At 43.2% G+C, this 23,834-nt stretch overlaps 2 protein-coding genes across 4 annotated transcripts; both read left to right on the top strand.

The window, feature by feature from the left end:
* The first annotated feature begins 1,119 nt into the window (after window positions 1-1,119).
* On the top strand, window positions 1,120-5,336 carry ARF6 (ADP ribosylation factor 6). Of its 3 annotated transcripts, none has more exons than XM_038406252.2 (2): window positions 1,120-1,254; window positions 1,706-5,336. In XM_038406252.2, the coding sequence occupies exon 2, from the start codon at window positions 2,135-2,137 to the stop codon at window positions 2,660-2,662; it is 528 nt and encodes a 175-aa protein (XP_038262180.1). In that variant the 5' UTR covers window positions 1,120-1,254; window positions 1,706-2,134; the 3' UTR covers window positions 2,663-5,336. The 3 variants fall into 3 exon arrangements, with proteins under 3 accessions (XP_038262180.1, XP_043371581.1, XP_043371582.1); XM_043515646.1 differs by lacking the exon at window positions 1,120-1,254 and adding an exon at window positions 1,488-1,557; XM_043515647.1 differs by lacking the exon at window positions 1,120-1,254 and having other exon boundaries at window positions 1,568-1,999; window positions 2,038-5,336.
* A 3,907-nt stretch (window positions 5,337-9,243) lies between these two features.
* On the top strand, window positions 9,244-21,071 carry LOC119857408 (zinc finger and SCAN domain-containing protein 32-like). Its single transcript, XM_043515648.1, has 4 exons — window positions 9,244-10,148; window positions 11,842-11,918; window positions 16,558-19,101; window positions 19,848-21,071. The coding sequence occupies exons 3-4, from the start codon at window positions 18,666-18,668 to the stop codon at window positions 19,907-19,909; spliced, it is 498 nt and encodes a 165-aa protein (XP_043371583.1). The 5' UTR covers window positions 9,244-10,148; window positions 11,842-11,918; window positions 16,558-18,665; the 3' UTR covers window positions 19,910-21,071.
* The last annotated feature ends 2,763 nt before the right edge of the window (window positions 21,072-23,834 follow it).

The raw sequence follows: 23,834 nt of genomic DNA, 5'->3' as shown, positions 1-23,834 counted from the left end.
CTCTCTCCATTCCGAAAACTGACCATTTATTCCTACCCTTTGTTTCCGATCTTTTAATTAGTTACCGATCCATGAGAGAACTTTCCCTCTTATCCCATAACTGTTTAGTTTGCTTAACAGCCTTTGGTGAGGGACCTTGTCAAAGGCTTTCTGAAAATTTAAATTCACTATATCCACTGGATCCCCCTTGCCCACCTCCTTGTTGATCCCCTCAAAGAATACTAGTAGATTGGTGAGGCAGGATTTCCCTTTACAAAAACCATGTTGACTATTCCCCAACAAATTATGTTCATCTATGTGTTTGACAATTTTGTTCTTTACTATAGTTTCAACCAGTGTGCCCAGTATGGAAGTCAGGCTTACCGGCCTGTAATTGCCGGGGTCACCCCTGGAGCCCTTTTTAAAAATTGGCGTCACATTAGCTACATTCCAGTCATTTGGTGCAGAAGCTGATTTAAATGATGGGTTACAGACGACAGTTAGTAGGTCCTGCAATTTCACCTTTGAGTCCCTTCGGGACTCTTGGGTGAATACCACCTGGTCCTGGTGACTTATTACCGTTCGGTAACAAACGGTCGTAAGTGTGATTTGCACACCCCTTCAGCCAATGCCGTGCCCCTCCAGTCCTTCTCCCGGCACATCCTCATCCAGAGTGCGCGTGCGTGTGCACGTGTGTGTGCACACGTGTGTGCGTTGGGGGAGCGGCTGCGACAGCTTCCTCTGGGGCTACCTGTGTCTAGTGCCCAAGGCTTCCACCCTGCACAGCGCTGCCAGGCTGTGGGAACCAGGGACCCACCCGAGCAAGGAGCGCACCAGGCCTCATGAATCAGCCAGGGACACCCCGAGCCTCGCAGGGCAGCCCCAGGCTGCGGGATGGGGCCAGACGCCGCTCGGGCGCCCCCTGCCGGCACCCTAGGGAACAGCCCCCGCCCCGCAGACACGCCCACCGCCTGGCCCGCGTGCCTGTGCTGACGTGTGACCGCCCGGGCGCCTCTCCTGATACAAGCCGCGCCCCTTGGCCATCCGCATGCGCAGTTCCTGCCCGGGGATTTTCAGAGAGATCATCCCCCTCGTGCCGGGTGGGGGGATGTTATTGGGCATGCGCACCCGTGGCGAGGCGGAAGTAAGGCGCTAGTGCTCACACGCTAGCGCATGCGCAAATCTTGTCCCGGGCAAATTCGGCGGGATTCTTCGGAGGCCGCTCCCTGGTGGTCCGGTTGTGCTTTGACGGCGCCGGCGCAACATCAGTCAGAGGTGGGACTCTTGGTGGGTGTGCGCACGCGCATCTCTGAGGCCGGAGAAAAGCGCATTTATTCAAAACCGGAGCACTTTGTGGGGTTGGGGTTGCCATGCGCATGCGTGAGAGCGGGATGGTGGTTGGGGCAGTAGACGGCCTTAGAGACGGGTCTGGCTTTGCACATGCGCAGTGGACCATGGGGGGGAGACTCCTCTGTGAGGCCCTTCCTGCCCAGGCGTGGTTGGTTCGTACTGCCTAAGGGGCGGGGTCTGGGCCGCTGGGCTGTGCGCAGGCGCGCTCCCGGCCGAGGGGAAGTGAAGGTGGCTTGGCGCGGCACCTTTTCCGGCGGCGGCTGGGCTGGCCGCGCGAGCCGGGGAGCGGCGCGAGGCACCGCAGGTACGGGGCGGCCGGGCCCGCTCGCGGCAGCCAGCGCCGGGCAGTCACCGTCTCTCTCCGTCCCCTCTGCAGGCAGGAGCCGCCGCCCTCCATGAGCTGAGGAGCCGCCGCCCGGAGCGAAGGAAGGAGCCGGGCGCGGGGCCGCCCTGGGCCCGGCGGCGAAGGGCGGGGGGCTGGGCCTGCACCCGGGCGGGCGGATGGTCCGCAGCTGACGCTTCCCGCGGGGCTCCTCACGGCGGGCTGGCGGCCTCTCTGCCGGGGGATCGGCTCGCCCCGGCCGCTGGGGCGGGATAGGCCCGCAGGCCTCCCCCGGGAACCCGTCTCCCGCCCGGTGAGGCTCTGGGTCTCGTGTTCCCAGGCCGAGCGCCGCGCCGCGCCTCGCCCCGCCGCTTCCGCCCGGCTCCCCTGGGCCAGGGCGCCGCGGCCTCCCGCTCGCAGCACGTGTGTCAGCGGCCGCCGGGCTCCGCTCTGCCCCGAGGGGGCCCCGTGGATGCCGCCGAGATGGGCAAGGTGCTGTCCAAGATCTTCGGCAACAAGGAGATGCGGATCCTGATGCTGGGGCTGGACGCGGCCGGTAAAACCACCATCCTGTACAAACTGAAGCTGGGCCAGTCCGTCACCACCATCCCCACCGTGGGCTTCAACGTGGAGACGGTGACTTACAAAAACGTCAAGTTCAACGTGTGGGATGTCGGGGGCCAGGACAAGATCCGCCCCCTGTGGCGGCACTACTACACGGGCACGCAGGGGTTAATCTTCGTGGTGGACTGCGCCGACCGCGATCGCATCGACGAGGCCCGCCAGGAGCTGCACCGCATCATCAACGACCGGGAGATGCGGGACGCCATCATCCTCATCTTCGCCAACAAGCAGGACCTGCCCGATGCTATGAAACCCCATGAAATCCAGGAGAAACTGGGCCTCACCCGGATCAGGGATAGGAATTGGTACGTGCAGCCCTCCTGTGCTACCACAGGGGATGGACTCTATGAAGGGCTGACATGGTTAACGTCCAATTATAAATCCTAATGATAATGATAACAATAACTACTTAGTCTGCAGATAATTTAAAAAAAAAAAAAAAAACAAAATAGCCCGCCTGGTTTCTTAGAAGAATGATTACCGAAAAAGTAAAACCAAGCATCCATAGGATTATGATCACTTCTTCTCCAGTTATCACCCTTTCCTTCTACACGCTGACTGGATTCCTGTTTAACTCTTCTTGCTTGGCGTTAGGATGCTGTAATTTCCAAATGTGACACGAACACAAGCACTAGATGCTATGGCAGACTTCCAGCAAACGGGGAAAGACACACTGTAGATTTGCTAAGTAATTTTTTTCCTCTCTTGATTAGCCCTTATAATGGTTTGATTCCTTTTTTTTTTTTTTTTTTTTTGCGGGGGGGGGGAAGGAAGGGGTAACCATTTTCAATGTATGCTTTCCGGTTCTACTTTTTTGAAATTTTTTTCTTTATCACTTGCTGTAGATTGCTTCTTTTTGCAGAATATGTTGATAGGTCTGTTTCATCAGTAAACTGAAAATTATTGCTTAAAATCAAACTGCAGTCTGTCTTTTTATATTGAGGACTTTTTAAAAAGAAGTCCTTAATCTGTAACTAAATACTAACTTTAAATCTGTCTTTTCATATCTAAGACTAACATGGTAAATAAAACCTTGCCTACAGTGGCAGATAGTGAGAATACCATTGTAATATGTTCAAAGTGCATATCAGAGGTAATGTAAGAACTGCATTGAAATGTCAGCTGTGAAGTTCTGAACCATACATCATGCATGAGTAGGGATGCAGATAAGTTCCCCATATTGCATAGCAATCATATAATGAATAAAATGTGAATGATGTAATAGTTTAAAGTTATACTCTACTCACAGTTCCTATGTCTTGCATTGCAAAGTTAATGAAGTTTAGCTGCAGTCTTAACTAGTTGTGTCAGTCTCCTCATGGTGCAAGGTATCATCTTTCCAGAAAGTATAGCAGTGATGTGTAAGCATTACTGTTCCTTTTACTTTAAATAACTTGCCATTAGGCAAAAATCAAGTCGTGTCTTGCCTCTCTTACAGTATAGGAAAGAGGCATTTGTTAATCTTGAGACTTTTGGAGACATTTCCTCTTCCAAATTTGAAAATCTCATGTTTTCTAAAAAGCATGCATCTTTATCAGCTGCAAAACCCCCCATTTGTTTCCATATCATAATCATTTAAATACGCAAGCTCAGTTCTAAACTTTATCAGAAATTAATCATTTTAACTTTTGAGTAACTGGCGTTTGAAGAAGTCATTTGTATCACAATTTAGTTTTTGCAAGACCACAATCTAACTCATGAAAGTCATTCTAAACATTTTTGTCCCTCTATTTCAGTAACATTACTATAATTCTTTATGAAAGGAACTGTGTTGAATGTCTGAATTTAAATCCATTGAGTAATGAGGGTGGGGTGTAGAGTGAGCATATGACTATGAATGTAAACTTCCATATATAGTTTTTAAAGGGCAAGCAGCTCACTTGCCATAACACAATTTTCAGATGTCTCTGACTGGCAAGTTATGGCAAAAACAAACCAAACCCACCCAGATTGAGAGTTCAAATCAGTGTATCGTTTCAATCAAGTATTAATACTGGGTGCAAAAAATGTAAAGCAGCTGGGTTTTATTCAGCCTTAAGGATTAATTTCAGATTTCCTCAAGGAGTTAAACTCAGCTGGGGAATTCTAGGAATGTAACTCTACAAAACTAGAAGAAGAGAAAAAAAATTTTTTTTTGAGGGTGTAAGTTTTACATTAGATCGGGGCATTACACTACATTTCCGCAGTGTTGACTCTGTAAAAAGTTAAGTACAGTGTATTATGGAGCTCTTACCAAAGATCTATGGGGAAATAAAAATATTGAAGTTTATTTCCTAAAAATTTAATGCTTAGGACCCCTTGAAGAAAAATGCTTCGTTTAGAATTTGATCCCAAGAGAGGGACACTCTAAATGTGGGTTGCAATGGCAGTGATAGGATTCTGGATGATACTAGAAAATATAGCAATGATTCAGAAACAATTTTATAAAAGGAAAAAGTTTGTTAGAAAAGCAAGGCTAGTTGAATTACTTTAAATCATAATTCTGAAGGGGAAACTAGAAGTCTTCATTTTGGAAGTCCTTTTAAATCCTTCTTGAATTGTTGCTCCATTTTTCTAGTTTTTATAAATTCAGTAAATTCTTCATTTCAGTTAATGTAATTGGTCAAATAGTGTGGTAGTGTAAAGGTGTATAAACCCAACACCAGGGTACAATTGTTTTCTTCTGGAACAAATATAAAAAAAGCCAAGCACAAGGTAAATGCCTAAACTGGAAGACTTGAAGCTCTATTAATAGTTTTCAAACTTTCTTAAACATATCTCAATCAAAATGAAAAGTTGGATTTTCACTTTCAGTCTAAAGTGTTTACTGTATTCTTTCTCTTCAAACACTGTTTGGGGCAGGTTTAAATTTCACTAGGTTTTTACGTTAAATTGAATTCACAATTTTGTATTTCTTTGGTAATTTTTGTTACTTTAGATATTCTGTTGTGTAGGTAAAATGATAAATTTAATTATACTCTTGAACTTTTAAATGTTTTATTCTGGGGGGAAAGACTCTAAAGTTACTGAAACTTGTGTGGCAGATAATTCAAAAATAAATGACCTTTGCTACTGAACGAAATATAAAGGCTTCATTTTCAAAATGTCTTTATGAAGGAAGCGGGGGGAGGGGGAACAATGCAAGTAATTGCAGCCTGCAAGTTAAAGTGGCAATCTTTTTTTTTTATCAGAATTCTTACAATCTGAGTTTTAAGTGCATCAAATTCTGTGTTCTTACGAATTTACAAAGTAAACTGGAGTACATTTTTTTGAATGGCATTATTCTTGTCTGGTAAGTGAATGAGTCTATAGATTTTTCATCTCCCTGACCTCAGTAAACAGGAATTTTGTGTTCTCAATATGGTTGTAGTGTTGGTAAAGAACTAATGAGCAGAAAATAAAGCAATTATACAGTGCAGCTCTCCTGGTATGTTGCTTATATTTGAATATGGTAAAACCTGAAAGGATCTATATAATACACTGGAGTAGTGCCTTCTGCTTACATAGAGGCCTAGGTTCTGTTTAACCTGGGTTTGAAAGATTGTAATGCTATTAGTTTCTCTTTTGAGGACTCTTTAAGTCACATAATTGCAATTGAAAAGTTGGAAAGAGGAGACAAGTTTCTTCTAAAAATACTTCCACTTCCAATTACAGGCTCTTTTTTTTATTTCAGTAAACTTAATGTTTAATATGTTATGCTTTGTAAAATACTTCAATACAAGATCCCTGCCCTAAGGAACTTGCATTGTAACTTGGACAAATATAATGCACAGAACAATTTACCTGCCAGAAAGCACAGAGGTGCTGATGATGAGGTGATCAGTCCTGGAAAGTTTCATGAAGAAAATGACTTTGAAGGAGTAGGGGGAAGGGAAGGTGCTTTTTAGATTAAGGGGTAGAATGGAAAAATTGTTATAAGAAGTTGAGAGCTGTTAGAGACTACAGAGGCATGAAAGGAGTTACAGGTAGAGATGTAAAGGAGTGAAGTGTGGAGCTCCGAGGTTGAGAATGAAGCAGCTAGTTCAGCAGCAAGGCAGTTAAGGAATTTGGAAGGGGAGTAGCGATAAGGCTAGAACAGTATACAAATTGAAGCTGCTAAAGTAATTTTTCAGAGTGGAGGGTAGAAATATGATGTAACAGGAAAAGCTAACCAGACTTTGGAGTATGGATGTAGAGTGGCAGTTTTGACATGCTTGAAGATGGTTGAGTTGACTTTGAGAAGGGAAAGAAGAGATACTGGCCTAGAAGTGGATGAGAGACATCAAGGAAAAAGACAAAACTTTCTGGTCACCTTTAGTCACTTATGCCGAAAGATCAGGAGTACACAGGTGACTTGGGAGTCATTAATATTGTCCCACTGCCTTAACCTAATCCTAAAAATCAATTTTCAAGTGCTCAGGTGTATCCAGGTAGTGTTGGTGCTAGTACAGTGGCTGCAATATTTAAAAAAAAAAAAAAAATTACCCTTCAGAACCTAGCTCGGGTTCTCACAACAAATTTTTTGGTGGCCTCAGAGTGCGGCCACCAACTCTTGCTGGTGGCTGCACTGATAATTTTTCCTAAACTACTTAATTAACTTCAGGAAAAACAAACAAATATGCATATATACATGTCCAAATCATTGTAATTTATTTATGTAGGGTTTTTTCAGACTCAGTAATAAAAATAATGCACAGTGGTCTCTATTCTTTACTGGACATAAACAGAATAGAAACACAAATAAGGTGTTTTGCATGTTCTTGCATTTTTATGGTTTCTTTTGCTTTTTGTTTTTTTTAAACTTGCTGGCTAGCAAGTCTGCTGCTGTGAAATGTGATATTTGTATGTTTTGTTAATATCACTTTTCACACCACACATACTCAGCCCCAGGAAGGCCTGGGACAAATTAGGCCCTGGATGGGGAGGAGGGCAAGGAGGCCATGGGGCCCAGCGATGATGATGTGGGTGGTAAGCCTGGGACCAGAGCCTGCTATCGTGTGGATGGAGCCCAAAGCCCCATGGCTAGACTGCCCACCTGCCCTCGGGGAAAGTGGGGCATTCACCAGCTGCTTGCACCTCCAGCATTTGTGTCTCCAGAGTGCGGGCAGGGCCACACCCCACTAGTGGCCCTGGGAGAGGGGCCATTGCTTCTCTCCCGCCCTGTGTCCCCGATCACAGCCCAGGAGGATGTGGCCGCAAGAAAAGCCCTTTGTGGCCACATTTGAGAAATGCTGATCTAGCTTGTGTCTTGTCTACACATAAACTTGAGCCACCTTAGCTAGGGTGTGACTTTTAAAACTGATTTAGTTAAACCAGAGCAAGTGTGCATAGACACAACCTCAGAAAAATAAACTTGTAAATCTGATAACATGTCGTAGCTGTTGGTAAAAGTTGACATTGTAAGGGTGACCATTTGTGGGTTAGATCTCTGTAACTGTGTGTTCAGCTTGAGCTTCATTTCTTAATTAAAATACCATTCTTGAATTATTATTATTTATGAATCAGAAAAGGCTTCACCAATCTCTTTTCCAGTCACTGGAGAAAATAAGTATTTATGGATAAGGCGTGGAAGAACTTGCCTGCCACCTACTAGCCTGAATGAAGACTAACCCTGCAAACAAAAACAAAAACCTGTTCCCCAGAGGCATGCAGTGCCCCTCAAAGCCACATTTCCATCAATTTAAAAAATGTACTGTTCTTTATTTAAATAGCACACTGCCAGTCAATCGACTTTCTATTTACATGTTATATAAAAGGTAATACTGTCAGGGCTGGTCAAATGAAAATTGACCTGACTGGCAGTTTCACTGTTTCCAGCAGAATTGTGGGGGGAAAAAGTAGTCAAAACTGACAAGATAGGTCATCTTTCACTTTGTAGTTTGTGGAAGTCTCTCAGCAGCGGCAGAGGTACCAGAACTGTTAGGAAAAACATTGCATTGGTATAATCTTGGTTTGGGTTTGTAATGTTTGCAACCTTAATGGCTAAAATAAAAATCTTAAATTACCCAGAAGATATTGGTACTTTGTGGGAAAACTTCCACTAGCCCTAGGTAAGTATAAACTCCAAAGCACTATTTGTATAGAGTATTAGCATTTAATCCAGTGAGGGGTGGGGGAAGAACTACTATTCTGATATTTTAGCACTTAAGTCTCACGTTGACCTTTAACTCTTTTTAAAAAAACAAATAGGGTTCTATACTCTGTATAGGTTTGCTTCAATCCTAAGTATTGAAGGACAATTATTTAAACCATCATCAAATGTCAGAAGGACCATTTGAAGTACCATAAAAAGCAGGATAATTTTTGGGAGCGGCATTTTTGAAGAGAGAAAATAGGTGAGCCGAATGGGTCTATCTTCTATTTTCAAGTAATCCTACTCTTGATACTTAGTGGCAAAGAGTCCTGTGGCACCTTATAGACTAACAGATGTATTGGAGCATAAGCTTTTGTGGGTGAATACCCACTTCATCGAATGCATGCACAAAAAATAGTAATTCAAGAATGGTATTCTAATTAAGAAATAAAGCTAAAGATGAACACACACAGTTATAGAGATCTAACCCACAAATGGTCACCCTTACAATGTCAGCTTTTACCAACAACTGCGACATGTATCATCCGACATGCTACACATCCGACAAAGTGGGTATTCACCCACGAAAGCTTATGCTCCAATACGTCTGTTAGTCTGTAAGGTGCCACAAGGCACTCTGCTGCTTTTACAGATCCAGACTAACATGGCTACCCCTCTGATACTTGATACTTAGTGTCAGTCCGTGTGAGGTGATGCTGGTCAATAAATGCAATTCTAGTGCAAGAGCGCAGCATGGTGGATTTGATGCATGTGGACTGGGGAGGAAGTAGTTAATTCCATAAAAGTTTGAGACAGCTGTGATGGTACCTACTTTTGTAAAAGATGGAATGGAAAATAAGGGATAATGAGCTTGCATATGTTTATAGAACCATAACTTCAGGGGGGAGCCAGGGCGGGGGGAGAAATAAGAACTGGATGCCTTTACCTATGCTGTTGGTTTATTGCCTCCAAATTTAAACTGTAGATATTCTAATATAAAAATTGTTTCACTTCACTGGTAGCATGGAAACTATTGGTACCATTCTTCCTTGCCCATTTATGGAACTAACTACCTCCTCCTCAGAGCATGTAATCAAATCTACAATGCCATGCTCCTAAATGGAGTTCCCAGCTGCCTTTTTTGTGGCTTTGTTGAACAAAAAAGCCAGAAGTCTTTTGTGTGTGTTCAGAGACATCAAAAGTGGTTTCATGTAGGCACTTTTTTTTTTTGTTAATTTAGATCTTTATTTAAGGGAAATATCTTAAAAGCTTCCTTCTGTTTCTCTGTCTCAAGTTAAACACACAAATAACAAAGCTTTTAATACAGTGTGAATAAAAATTGCTTTCCTTTTCAATAAGGTTTCACTTCCAGTGTCATCCAGTAAGTGCTCTAGATCTTTATGGAAGTGCCTAAGGCAGTGTTCTCAATGACCAGTCTGTGGACTGGCTCTGGTTTCAGAGATCTCCCTAACACAATTTAGGAAGGCAGCAAGCTGGTCCCTGGTATCAAAAAGGTTGATAAATGGTGATCAAACGTACACAGAACCTGACTTCCTAACTTTTAAAAAGCAATTTTTTAATTTGTCTCAGGCCTATTGTGTAATCATGAGGTGCAAAAAAAAAATTCAATTTTTTCCCCCTTCTGCAGGTCACCTTTTAAGTACCTCTATCTTCTGTAATCCTAGAATCATAGGACTGGAAGGGACCTTGAGAGGTGGTCCTGTCCAGTCCCCTGCACTCAAGGCAGGACTAATGTAACCCCTACAGCTGCACTAACTGAACCAAAATTGGTTGTAGACACAGTACTTGGGAAAGACTCAGAGGATGGCATTTCTTCAAATAGTAGGTAGAAGCATTGTTAATATTGGAAACATTTCTATAGAAATATTTTGCTTTATAAAAAAAAAGCAAATGCTGAGTCACACCGCATTATTTCTAGTTCTAAAGATGAGTTCTACAGTTAAATTGGTAAGGGAAATGACAGCAAAAGGAGTGAAAATTTTGTGCAGACACACCTAACTCCAGCCCCCAAATTCTTCTTTAATTCCAAAGGAGAGTGGGAGCAACAGAGTGTCCCATGTATTGTCAATGACAAGGGAAAAAGCAGATCTGGAAAATGTGGCTGTTGTGCCATATTACTTGTGATACAGGCAATTATGCTTGTATAATAAATCATATTCCACAGAGGTGTGTTTCACATTCAGGTTAGCTAGTTGAGTATGTGACACTTCAGAGTTCATAAAGTATGAAGGTAACTTGAGGGCAGGGTGGATATCTCTTGCGTTGCCCCCTCTAGTAAAAACACGACTCGGAAGCGTGTGTGTGTGTGTGTGTGTGTGAGAGAGAGAGAGGCCGTAGTCTGGATGTTTAGCCAGAATAGGAAGGGAACAGTATTCTTTCTGTGCTGTTGTCCATTAAGACCTATGTCTTTTGATGTCTAAAAATCTGGTGGGTTTTTGAGCTGTAATGACATCCTACTCATGTATTGTACTAAGTTTTGATACTTATACAGGTGTTTAAATGAAGGTTCATCCATATCCTTGGGGGGCGGAGAGGGGCTTGTGCTGAGATTAGTCTGTATTAATACTTATTCTGGTATTACCAGCTATTAGAGGGAAAACCAGCTTTGGCACTCTATTAATGTTCAGAATACAGGCAAAAACATTCCAGACACCATGTTTACATGAATGCAATAAGGATGCAAATAATAGGTTGGAACTCATATTCTATAAAAGTTTAAAATTATATTGGTTTGCAGTGTTGTTGGGTAACACTGCAAGGTGTAATTGACACTGTTTTTAGTGTTGACAGCTTCTAAACTTGAAAATAACATTTGCTTGTCAGTCTGGGTTCCTCAGAAGTAGGTGTTACACTTCACAGTATAAGGAATGTGAGGTTACTCAGCCCTTATACTATTCGTATTTTTGCTGTTTTACCCTGAGGAACTTCCTTTAACATTTCTTTTGGAAACTGGGAATATTATTCTAGAAATGCAGCCATTAACTGTGTGGCTGTTTCAACTTTTCAGTTACCACTAGGTGTACTGAAATGTGTTCATACAGTGTGTGTTAAATATCTGTCATAATGAATGCCCTTTTCCCCACAGGGGCTGGATTAGTTTGGAACTGTCTCAGGTCTTATGGAGGCTTTCCCCAGGGATGGGTTTCAATCAGTTGTCTTAGCAGTAATTGAATCCAATGTGATCCCAGTAGCATATGCTATTATACCCTCTAAGAGGAAGCGTTTGCTTGCAAACTCACAAGATTAGACTAAATGGCTTGGTTCCAGTCGAGCTCCCCCATCAAAACAAAGTCTGATGATGTAGAAGGTTCAGATACAGAGAATAAAAAAGCAATCTTGAGTTTGTTAAACACTGGGAACAACTTTTTTTTTAATCTAGCTAGGAGGGACAAACAGTTATCTGCCTTATTTTCAGCACTGTATTTATAATACAAATAAAATTACCTCATTAAAAAGAGTTGGGGACAGCCTTTGTCAACTGTATTGTGAATTTTGTTTTCTTTGCAATACCCAGCGCTCACAAAAAGTCACCTGCTAGCCTGAGGACTAACCAAACTTGTCAAAGGCTGCTAGAAAAGCTGCTGGATGAGGGTGAGGGATGCTCGGATCCCTGCCAAGGTTCTATGCTTGGACCTTGCTCTGAGGCTCATTTTACCAACCTTCTGCTAGAGGAGACAGTTTTCTATTCACCTACTGCTTATCCTCAAGCCTCCTGACTGTTTGGAGTGGGTCTCTTTTCCTAGCTGATTCATGGGGAGGGCCAGCAGGATGCCTGCTGGTCTGCCCCTCCTTCAGGCTTAGGGTTTTTTTGTATAGTTTTCTCCCCTGAATAGCTTTTAGAACCTGCCTTGAACTGCTGTTCATGGCTTTGCTTAGCCACCTCAGCAGAAGGAACCTGATACATTGTAATTAATGTTAGTGGTCATAGGGTACTGAGTAGCAGCAATGAAGCGGAGCCAGACCTCTTAGCTTTCTCAAGCAGCAGAATGAAGTTTTGAGCAGCATTAGAACTGTCTATAGACTCAACAAATGCTTTGCTGGTGTAGTGCTCTTCTGCTGTGATTCCTGCATCTATACTGGAGGTTTTGCTGGCATTGCTATGTTGCAGGGAGGTGTGCGCGTGTGGGGTTTTTTTTTATTTGTTTTATACCCCAACTGATATAGCTGTGTCCATAAAAAATAAAGGTTAAATTCTTCAGGACTTGATAGTTCAGTCCCCTACTCTCAGCAAAGGGGCAAGTTTGCCACTCCTTGATGTCCTGTCAGCCTTTTCAAACGAAAAATGGAATTGGATATTGTCTGCATCTAAGCACTTAAAGGGCTAAGTATTAAAGCGTTCTATAAACTAGTAACACACTTGCATTACATAGCCATTTACAGTTTTGGCCACACTTGTGATTCATAGACTCTAATGACAGACAGGACCATCTTAATCCTCTAGTCTGATCTCCTGCACAATAAAGGCCACAGAACCTCACCCACCCACCCCTGAAATAGATCCATTACAGTAGAACCTCAGTTATGAACACCTTGGGAATGGAGGTTGTTCATAACTGAACACAACATTCTGGTGGTGGTTCTAAAAATTTACAACTGAACATTGACATAATAGCTTTGAAACTTTGCTATACACAAGAAAAATGCTGCTTTCCCTTTATTTTTGTAGTAGTTTGTTTAACACAGCACTGTACTGTATTTGCTCTTTTTTCCTCTCTGCTACTGCCTGATTGTGTACTTCTGGTTCCAAATGAGGTATGTGGTTGACTGGTCAGTTCATAACTCTGGGGTTCATAACTCTGAGGTTCTATTATACCTCTGGTTGAGTTACTGAAGTCCTCAAACCATGATTTTAAGACTTCAAGTTACCGAGAATTCACCGTTTACTTAGTTTAAACCTGCAAATGATCTGTGCTCCGTGTTGCAGAGGAAAGTAACCCCCTCCCCCCCAGGATCTCTACCAATCTGAACTGGTGGGGAAAATCCTTCCTGATCCCAAATATGGTGAGCAGACCCACATACCTGAATTCTATTTTTCTAATGCCTTAGTGATTAATATATAGAATGATCTTTCAATTGTTATGCTGTTTTGAATCAATGAGAACATTCAACAGTTTTTAAGGGAAGGTTTTAAGTCTCAGGTTTTGGGGGTCTTATTCTCCTGAGCTGATGGGAATGGACTGTATGCAAAATGGTCTCGGGGCCACTGTACAGGTGTCGTTTTGCTCTTGGTCCAAGGATTAGCATTTAATGGTCTTGCAGCCTCTGGGGCTTGGAGTATGTCTACATTTTGAGCTGTGTGTGTAAATCCCAGCTTAAGGAGACATACGTGCAGTAACTCTGCTTGAGCTAGCACAATGTAGGATGAGTTAGCCACCTTGAGTACATGCCCAGCATCTCTGAGGGTACATATTGAAGGCGGCCTGCCCCTTGCTCTGCCATAGCTACGCTCTGTTTATAGCATGCTGCCTCAGAGTTAGCACAGATGTGCCGCCTTGAGCTGGGTATTGCACCCCCAGCTCGAAATGCAGACATACCCTCAGGCTGAGTTATCCACCAAGACAGCCACCTTGATGACAAAATATTTCTCCTTCTTTCCTTGTGCCTCCCCACCTGTTGTCTTTTATCTTATAGAGTGTAAGCCCTTTGGGGAAGAGCCTGTCTCTTTGTTCTGTTTTGTACAGCATCTAGCACAATGAACCCTTGCTCCATGACTAGAGCGCCTAGGTGCTACCATAATACAAACAACAGATGGGCAACAACCTTTTTAAAAAAACAAAAAGCTGGTGGTAAACCCTCAGAAGGCCGAGGTACTAACCCACTTCATTAAAGATTCACTTGGTGTACTGACTGCTTGTTACTGGCTTCCTCCGTCTTTCAGAAGCGGTGGTGAAGTGAGAATACTGGATCAAACAATGGTCTGTCTAGTCAAAGTTCATATCTCAATAACCAGTACAAGTTGCTTCAGAAGAATGTGTGGTTAAACAACCAAAGAAGATGCCCCCCTAATGGTCACTTTTAGGTACTAAAATAACTATAGGGTGAAGATTCCCAAACTTTTTTTTTTTTTTGCTGCACCCCCTTTTGGAGGTTCACATCCTATGCACAACCTCCTCTTTCTAAGAAACAGAGTTTCTGTAGGAGTCTGGGAGACCATCCAGGCTTGGATGCCCTGTTTGTCACCAGCCTGCAAACATCCCCTGGCTGGGACATGCTCTGAGCGGCAGGATGTAGGCAGCCAGGCTGGGCCTCTGTCCTTGGGACACTCCCATGATGATTCACAGGCTGCAAGCTTCTCTGGCCCTGGCACAGTCCCCAGCATGCAGGTGCAAGGGCCTGTGTGAGCAGGGAGAAACTACCTCCCAACGAGATGCCTGTGCATCAACCTGTGAGAGGCAAGCTGCTCCTCATCCCTCCTTCTCCCTTGTTCTTCCAGCCTGGCAGGAGCTGGAGAGAGACACTTAGTGAGAGGAATTCTTCTTTATCAACAGTATTTTGAAGAAACACAAAAAAATTCTTAAGCACAGTCAGGTCCTGGTGCCCCCTAATAACCATGGCATGGGCATGCCCCACAGTTTGAGAACCAGTGCTGAAAGGGAAATCCTTTTCTAGCCCAATGTAATTATTTGGGTTATGTCCTGGTACGCATGACGGGTTTGTCTTTAGCTAATGTAACTCTATGTCGTAATTATGCCTAATTCTTTAACAAATCCTGCTCTCTAGTGAGTTCCTCTGGTTAACTGTGTTGTGTAAACAATTCCCTTTATCAGCCTGGAAAGTTTATTTTTTAATTTATTTGGGTGTTCCTTTCTCTCCAATTTACCCTCACCTAGGGTAAGAACACTCCCATGATTCTACATTCCTTTCGGATATCTCCTCAAACTGAGCAGCCTTAAACTTTTCAATCTTTCCTCACAGAAAAGTCTTGCCATGTCTCTGGCCGCTTTTGCTGTCCTCCTCCGGGCTTTTTCTATTTCTTGCTTATATCCTTTTTGAAACGGGGTTATAGAAACTGACTATGGTATTCAAGGTGAGAGAATATTGTCCTAGATATTAGTATTGTGTGGTAGGATCTAGAGGTTCCAGCTCCATTGTGTTAAGTGCTGTACAAACAACAAAGACCTGCCCAAAGAATTTACAATCAAAGTTGGGATTAGTCTCTGTCCCTTTCTTAATATATCATTTTTCTTTCCCATTTTGGTCATTGCTGTCCTTTTTGTCACAGGCAACACTTTAGCGAGTCTGTTTTCCCAAACCTTTGGAAGCTGAGCCCTCCTTCATGAAATTAAATCCAATTTAACCCTCATGCAACCCTGCTATGTGTGAACAGAGGCCTACAAATCTTTCTTTATACATCTGTGTCTGCCCTATCCCCCCTTCCATTGGTCGGAAATGCTAGTGTAGATTATACTTTCTCTTTTTCCTTGCATGCTCTGACCAGTGAAATTACTTTAAATATCTGTTAATATCAGTGACATTTGAGTTATTACTTATTGAAACGAATGTGGAACTTCACATCTCAGCTATTGTTTCAGGGTCTCTGCCAATTCGGCAACTCAGGTTGCTTCAATTACACTTTATTGGAGTTTCAGAGTAGCAGCCGTGTTAGTCTGTATCCGCCAAAAGAAAAGGAGTACTTGTGGCACCTTAGAGACTAACAAATTTATTTGAGCATAAGCTTTCATGAGCTACATCGGAGTGGCTCTTGATGAAGTTCTTTAGATTCTCCCTCCACCCCATCTGCAACGCTTACCACTTTCTTGTTCACCCCTCTTTAGATCATTATGAAATAGCAGCCGTTCCAGGGTGGAGATTTAAGGCACTCCTAAATCATCCTTTCATGCTGAAGAGTGAGTTTATTCATACGGTTTTCTCTCAACACATTTCTAATCTATAATTTGTCTTCCCCCATGACTGCTTAATAGCCCCTTGTGAGGGATTTTAAGAAAGACCTCTGGAAGTTCTTGTGATGCCAACCAGTTCTTTTATCCACCACTTAATAAACATGTATATTATGGTAACAATTAAAGTCTTCAACCAGATCAAGACCCGTTGTTCTAGGCACTATACAAACAGGGTAATTGATAATCCCTGCACTAGGCAGCTTACAGTCTAAAAGACAAGACCTTTAGCAGGTGAAGGAGACAAACAAGCAAAGATGGGGAGAGTGAGGTAACAAGTGTAACCCAGTGTAGCCAATCAATCAGTTCATCACCTCTCTACTTGTTATCAGGGGGCAGTTTTCTGCAGTGAGATGGAAGGAGGATAAGGTGTATGGCTTTTGAGTGACTTCTCCCCCCCACACAGCACAAGCAACCACATGGGAGAACATACTCTGGGAGAGGCTGACCAAACTGGAGTGAAGATGGACGTCAACTTCATTATGAGATAGGAGGAGGAATAGCTCAGGGGTTTTTGAAAGCTTAAATGAGAGTTTGTGTGGTAGAGAGGAAGCCTATGCAGGGTTTGAGGGATTTGGCATGGCCAGAGCTATGATCCAGGGCAATGATTTTAGCAGCAGCATTTTGAGTGGACTTGTCTCACTCAAAGAATAGTAGGCTGAAAAGAAGTGTGTTTTTTGTTCCCTCCCTATAGCAGCTGGGCTGCCTGGGTCCCTTTTGTAGTGGGGTAACTAAAATATGAACACCTTTAATGTGTTTAATGAGAAGCTTTTACAATGTGTTTGGTCTCCTGCCTGTAATCCACCATTTTTTGTTACTGAGGGTGGAGCTGGTTGTACCAATGAGTGTCTGTTCCCTATTTGGGGGAAACCATAATTTTAATCGCAAGGAATTATAAGTTCTACGTCTATTTGTAGAAGGAAAATTATGCCTACAAACATCTGAGGCCTACCTGAAATGAAACACACACAGTACACTGGATGGGCCCCATTTATTTAGAAAACATTTCTTGCCCTTCTATAACTATCAAACCCACAATTTTATATAATGCAATGGGCTGTATGTGAATGTAATCAGTACTGTTTTAGAGAAATTCCCCCAAGCTATACTTCCTTACATCAGTCACTTCATGAAGGAGTCCTGGTATCTAAATTGAGGTGTCTGTGAGCATACAGCAGTCTTCTTAAATGTGACTTACGTTTTGAAAAAAATGAGTAAATAAGATGGTGCATTGGCTGCTCCAGCTAACCAGGGCAGGAGGGGACATTCAATAAGCTGATTTTTTTTTTATAAGCATGTTACAGGAGTACAAAACATTAAACCAGATAATATCTCCTATCAATGGTCCTTATGCAGAGAACTGAGCGTAAGCTAGTTCTCAATTTTTTCCTGTGTGAAGTCATACACAGGGCAGGGGCAAAACAATTCTGCACATGTGCAAATTCTGATTGTCCAGGGTTTAATATGTTGTCTCAAATTGCCTCAGTATGAGGAACTGTGGTATTAAATTACATAATGACCTGAAAGATGGAGTGAAATTAAGTGGTGACATCTGTGGGCAACACAAATTTTAGAGTAGCCAGGATGATGGAGTGCTACAGTGGAATGTGAAGAATTTAACAAACCTAAATTAGGCCTAAGTGGTTCCCGTGATTGGTTCAGAACTCTTCATGTGAAGGCACCACTTTAAATCCAGCCAGGTCTCTAATGACCAGGTGTGATCAGACAGCTGGTTAGTGAGGTGTGTAGGAAACGAGCTCAGTCCAGTTTCTAGTGCACAAGCATCCACATTACAGACCCCAGTTAGCACTAATTGTCTGTCGGGTAATCTGAGGAACTGAGTGAACATAGACTTTACTATCCTTCCTCATGTATAGTTGGAGCACTCTGAGGGGAAGCTGGAACTGCTCCCACACCTCATTTGTCTGACTTAGGCCTTGTCTACACTACAGAGTTTTGTCATCAAAAGTCAGCTTTCGTTGACAAAACAGTGGAGGTGTACACACCACAATACTCCTCCCGCCGACAAAACTCTCCTGCTTTGCCGACAAAATAAAACCACCTTGATGAGAGGTGTAGAGATTTTTGCGGCAAAGTTGTATTGACAAAGTGTCAGTGTAGACGCTGTACTTGGTTATGTTGCTGTAAATGGCTTCCAGGAGGTGTCTCACAATGCCCATCCTGACCGCCGTTTGAATGCCACTGCCCTGCACCCAGGTACATAGATATCAGTCCTCCCCACCCCCCATTTAAAGACCTGGGAATTTTTAAAATTCCACTTCCTGTTTGCTCGGCATGGACAACTCACATTGCATCTTCACAGCTGACCAGGGCGGCTTCACGCAGTAAATGCTCTCCCATGTAGAGCATCCCTGAGTTGTTGGATCTGCTGGCAGTGTGGGGAGAGGAGGCTGCACAGACCCAGCTCTGCTCCAACCATATGGACTTTGATACTTATGGTCAGATTTCTCGTGGCATGTTGGAGAAGGGCTACGAACAGGACACGCAGCAGGGCCATGTGAAGATAAAGGAGCTGAGGCCGGTCTACCAGAAGGCAAGGGAGTCAAACTATCGCTCTGGTGCTGTGCCGAAGACCTGCTGCTTCTATAAGGAGCTGGATGCCATCCTCGGCGGCAACCCTGCTCCCACTGCCAAGAGCCCCGTGGATACTTTGGTGGGGCTGGAGATGGCGGAGAGCGGACTCAACCCCGAGGACAAAGTTGTGGATGAGGAAGTCGAGTTGGAGGATGATGTGGAGCACATAGCAGGGTCGTCTGGTGGCATGGCAAGCCAGGACCTCTCTTCCGCTCTGGAGGGGTCTAGCCAGTCCCAGCAGCCCGTCTCTGGTGTGCATGATGCAGGAGAGGAGAGCTATGGTAAGTGATCTTTTTGAGTTGATGATGCTCAGTTATGAGGTAGAGCTGTCCTTTTGCTTTGTATATTCTGGAAGTGGTGAAGGGATAGAAATGTACAAGACTAACTGTGTTTGCGTGTGCTTCATGTCCCCCTGTGCAGCTAAGCAGTGCAGTGGAACTGTGTGTTAATGCACACCAAGATTTCACGGGACTCCTCCAGAGAGAGCTCTAGGAAACTTTCCTGCAGGTACCTGCCAATCCTCTACTGAATGGTCCTTAGCAGAGCTGCTTTTTTCCTTCCCCCATTGTAGGAAACTTTCCTGCACCAATTGGCAATCACTTGTGCAGCGACCAATCTGGCACATGGGCGAGCCACATAAGGACCTGGTCTGAATCCACACGCATACAGGAGATGCACCTGTGCCTCCTTGCTTACCCTTAGGAGTGAGATATTGGCTTCAATGACCGCCGCCTGTGGAAAATGGTGATAAAATTTAAAATATTGTCCCTAATTGCCTGCAGTGATCCCCTTTAAAAAAACAACAACCCACCAAGACTCTTTGCCCCATCTTGAGTGCTCCCTCCCCTCTCTTCCCCCCCCCCCGGCTGAACTCACCATGTTTAGGGTGTTCATTGAGCTGTGTGCTTGCCAAGGGACAGTGAGAAACTGATTTTGTATTTTTAAGAAGGGTGCATTTTATTATAATGATTTGATGCTGTGTACGCACTAACCATTATGCTTCTCTTTGTTTCTTGTGCTTCTGCAGATGTGGCCTTCAGGGGAACCCCATACACACCGGCGGAGCATCTCCGCCATATAAGGAAGTGACCAAGCAGGACACTTTCGAGAGGTGCTCCTATCCTCAGAGGCTGAAAAACAAGAATGCAAGGTGTGGAGAGAGACTTTAAAAGAAAATTCTAAAATTGAGAGGCGGGATAGATGGCTATCCACAGTGTGCTGCTCTCTGTCAATGTTAGAGCACCAATTGTGGACCTGCTCTGCTGACAGAAGGAATGTTGTGTGAACATGCACAAATCATGTCATTATAGTGGTGTTCGATCGTCGGTGTAACTTGCGTTGACAAAACTCTGTGTAGACAAGGCCTTAGTCTTCAATGCTGCTAGCCCAGCACTTCTATGAGCAATGAAACTCATACTATTGCTTAAAAATTGACAACAGGGCTGCAGATATGCTTGTCGTCTTGCCCAAGATAACAAACATAGGGAAAAACAGAACTGAATGACATAAGGGAATCTGAGCTAGCTTTAACTCCTGCAGGAAAAAGATGGCTCCCGACAGCTAAGCCATATCTGCTCATTGTGCTGCAATAGTTGAAGCAAATAAGATCGTAAACTTTATTAGTATAAAGTATAAAATGCAATGAATGGTCGTTTAAAAGGGGATGGTACATCCCTCATTGGCTCCAGGTTTGGCATTCTAATAATAGCTTTTCCTTTGTATTAACGGAAGATAGAGGGAGTAAGTAAGTGAGGTCTGGACTTCTGGCAAAAGACACATCTATCAATCCTGCCTTTTGATCATTCTTCCAGGAGAATTACTTTGTGTTGTAGATTTAAAGGGGAGAGACTTAGAAGGGAGGGGGTGGAGATCTTGCTCAAATGTAACATTATCCCTTTGCTTTTTTGTCCCTAACTCTTCTGGTATATGTACACTTATCTTGATTTTGTTTAATTTCACGGTTTCTCAAACAAAAGTTATCTTTACTTCAATTTTTCCTGGAAAACTATTGGTGGTCTCTTGACTATTAAGCTTGTTGTTGTGAAGTTTTTCTACTTCCTCCCCCCCACCCCCTTTCACCGGTGAAGTCATCTTGTCTCTTCAGTTTTGGTTATGTGTCCAAAGTATGCATGTACAGATACAGTAATGGAAGGTGTCTGGAATAAGTTAAATACCAGTCTTGATATTGATGTGAAGAGCAGCTGAGTCCGAACTTGGACTGTCATCAATTAAATATGTTCTTTCTTATGAAGACTTGTTTCTTTTGCATTTCAGAGCAGGAGAAATATTTTAGTAGATGGTGCAGATGTTCTTTTCAATTACTGTCTTCCGAAGGGGAGAGCTCATTTTAACTTCCTGCATCAAGAGCCCCACTTCCATCATTATCATGCTCTGTTCTCTTTTTCCCTTCTAAGTTGGCAATTCTTTTGAGTAGACAAAAGAGACCTCTAAAATGCTAAGTTGGAAACCTAGTGCCACGTGAGCAAGAAAAGAATACATAGTTGCAGGGGTGACTCATCAAGCAAAAGTTTTGCTGAATATGAATTTGTAAGATTCCAGAGGGATGGGGAGTACATGGCTACTAATGAAAAAAATAATTAATATCATACTTGGTTTCCTCCCGAAGATCCTGAGCAATTGAAGCTACAGATGTTTTGGCAGAGAAATCACACAAACTAAAACCATAGGGAAAAAAGAGGGATTTAGAATGGAATAATTCTTTCCTCTATCTGTTTAGGGTACTTCTGATTCACTCCCGCTGGCAGAGAACTAGAGAAGTCTGCAGCTCAGATTTCTTAGGCACTTAAAAATATTCTGCATCTCCATTAATGTGACTTAGCGCATGGCTCTACGTACAGCGCTGCAGTGGGCGCAGCTGTAGCACGTCTGGTGAAAACTCTCTATCTGACAGGAGAGAGCTCTCCTGCTGGCATAAAAAAACCCCATCTCCATGAGCAGCATAAGCTAGGTCGGCAGGAGAAGTTCTCCCACCAGCATAGCACTGTGCACACTACAGCCTATGTCGGTGAAATTTATGTCGCTCGGGGGTGTGTGGAATATTCACACCCCTGAGTGAAAACAGTTTGCTCACATAGGCTATAAGGTAGACATAGCCGAGCACTCTGTTTGCAACTATATAGTTTTCTTTCTCTGCAGCCTTGCAAAAGGCTATTGAAGCTTTTAAAAAATAAAATGTTCTAATCAATTAATAGGAGACTTAAGATAATCTACTGACATGAGATTTCCCATAAACAACCATGCTCTGTGTGTGTATGTGGTGAGTTTAGGAAACAATAGTAACTATTTGGATGTTTTCCTATATCTTAAATGAGTTTTAAATTAGTATTGGGAAAGCCTTTCCCTGTAAACCTCTCCCCTTAGAACTGTATTAGAACTCTTGGTATAACAAATTTTGTGCAATTGAGGCTACAGATGTCCTGGCAGAGAAATCACAAAGCAAAGGGAAAGAATAGGGGTTTAGAATGGAATAGTTTATAGAGACGAATTCTGCCACATAATGGCATTGTAAGAATATTGCTATGAAATCTCATAGCTATTATGGAAGTGTTAATATTATAGAAATACTCTTTAACCAATGAACCAAAATAAGACACACTTTACTTGAGCACTGGTGCACATGTTGGGGGTGGGCTAAAACATCAGCTTAAATGCAGAATACCTTAAAATCTGAAGCTTCTGCCCAAGTAAATGTGTTAGTCTCTAAGGTGCCACAAGGACTCCTTGGTTTGTTTTTTTAAATCTGAAGAGTGCACTAGGAATAAAATAATGCACATCCTTGTACATCTTAGTATAGTTCAATAAACTGGTTAAATCACAGCAGTTTGGAACCCTTAATTTTTCCAAGATGAGTTACATTTTCTGCTTATTGCTGTTACTGGAAAAATGGGTTATAAGTGTCTAAAATGCAGAAGCACTGTAAGTTGCAACTAACTATGGACACAGAAGGGTAGGGTGGGAGGAGGACTGGGGCTTATCCAGGCTAGAAATAGTAAGGAGAGGTAGATTTCAAACATAAATTGCTTGGTGTGGATTCTAACAGCATCTCAGAAGCTGCTTCTCTCAACAGGGAGTGTAATCTGAGGAGTACAAACGTTAAAGTCAAGGTCAGGGATTGAGGTTTTCACTCTTTCAATGGCCTCTTGAAAGTTGAAATAATTAGGTAGGTTTTTAAAGGATAAGACCACCCTTTATCTGTCCAATAAGGAATATTAGCACATTCTTTCCTGCTCTTACTGGACAGATAAAGGAAAGGGATGGTGTGTGTATGTGTAGGGGGCAGAACCATTCTTACCAAACTTGTTTTTGTACAGGGAGAGTTTGCGTATTTTAGCTAAGCTGTTACTAATGGGCGGAATTGTTCAAGCAGCGATCTCAGCAGCTCCCTGGGAAGATTGGACCCCACTGGTGTTCCTAAAATAACTAATTAGCTCTTCTTGTCCATAAATCTCCAGGTGCCTTACAAAGCAAGCATCATTCTTCCCACACTACAGATGAGAAAGCTGAGGCCAGAGGTGGACTTGCCCAGCGTCACACAGCAGATCAGGGACAGGTAATGATTGCAGCATAAGAACCTATATGTTTATTTTTGTATGTGAGAGGGAGAAAAGCTGAGAGGGCTTCAGATGAGGTTGCCTGATTCAATAGGGCTTTATAAAGACCCCTTGCCCTTCTTTCTTTTTCCGGCCAGTAAATTGTTGTCTGAGAGTTCTCACCATCTCTAGTGTTCTTAGATGCATATGCTAGCAGCCCCTAGCTCTGAGCTAAAGATCCCAGTTGCTCAGTGATAAAACTGGGAATCATGTCGGTTTTCAACAGGACTGTGCAATCAGCAACTCCTCTTCTGAGGGATGCCGGATACTAAACAGCATGGCTTCAAATGAAATGAAAGTCTGAAATCTAACTGCAAAGATGGCACCGCTTTATCTCAACAGCTCCGGTACCCGGGTGTTCTCAATCATATCTGCTCCCTTTAGTGATAAGATTCTGATTCTTG

This window comes from Dermochelys coriacea, chromosome 6, assembly GCF_009764565.3.
Source record: "Dermochelys coriacea isolate rDerCor1 chromosome 6, rDerCor1.pri.v4, whole genome shotgun sequence".
NCBI lineage: Eukaryota > Metazoa > Chordata > Testudines > Dermochelyidae > Dermochelys > Dermochelys coriacea.
The sequence above is the reverse complement of the archived record's forward strand: the minus strand, read 5'-3'. Positions and strand labels throughout refer to the sequence as shown.

Bases quoted from the DNA above. Each gene is read 5' to 3' on its own strand.
- LOC119857408 (XM_043515648.1), top strand. From the start codon at position 18,666: ATGGACTTTGATACTTATGGTCAGATTTCTCGTGGCATGTTGGAGAAG. The intron at 19,102-19,847 runs GTAAGTGATCTT...GTGCTTCTGCAG, and splicing joins TGCAGGAGAGGAGAGCTATG to ATGTGGCCTTCAGGGGAACC.
- ARF6 (XM_038406252.2), top strand. From the start codon at position 2,135: ATGGGCAAGGTGCTGTCCAAGATCTTCGGCAACAAGGAGATGCGGATC.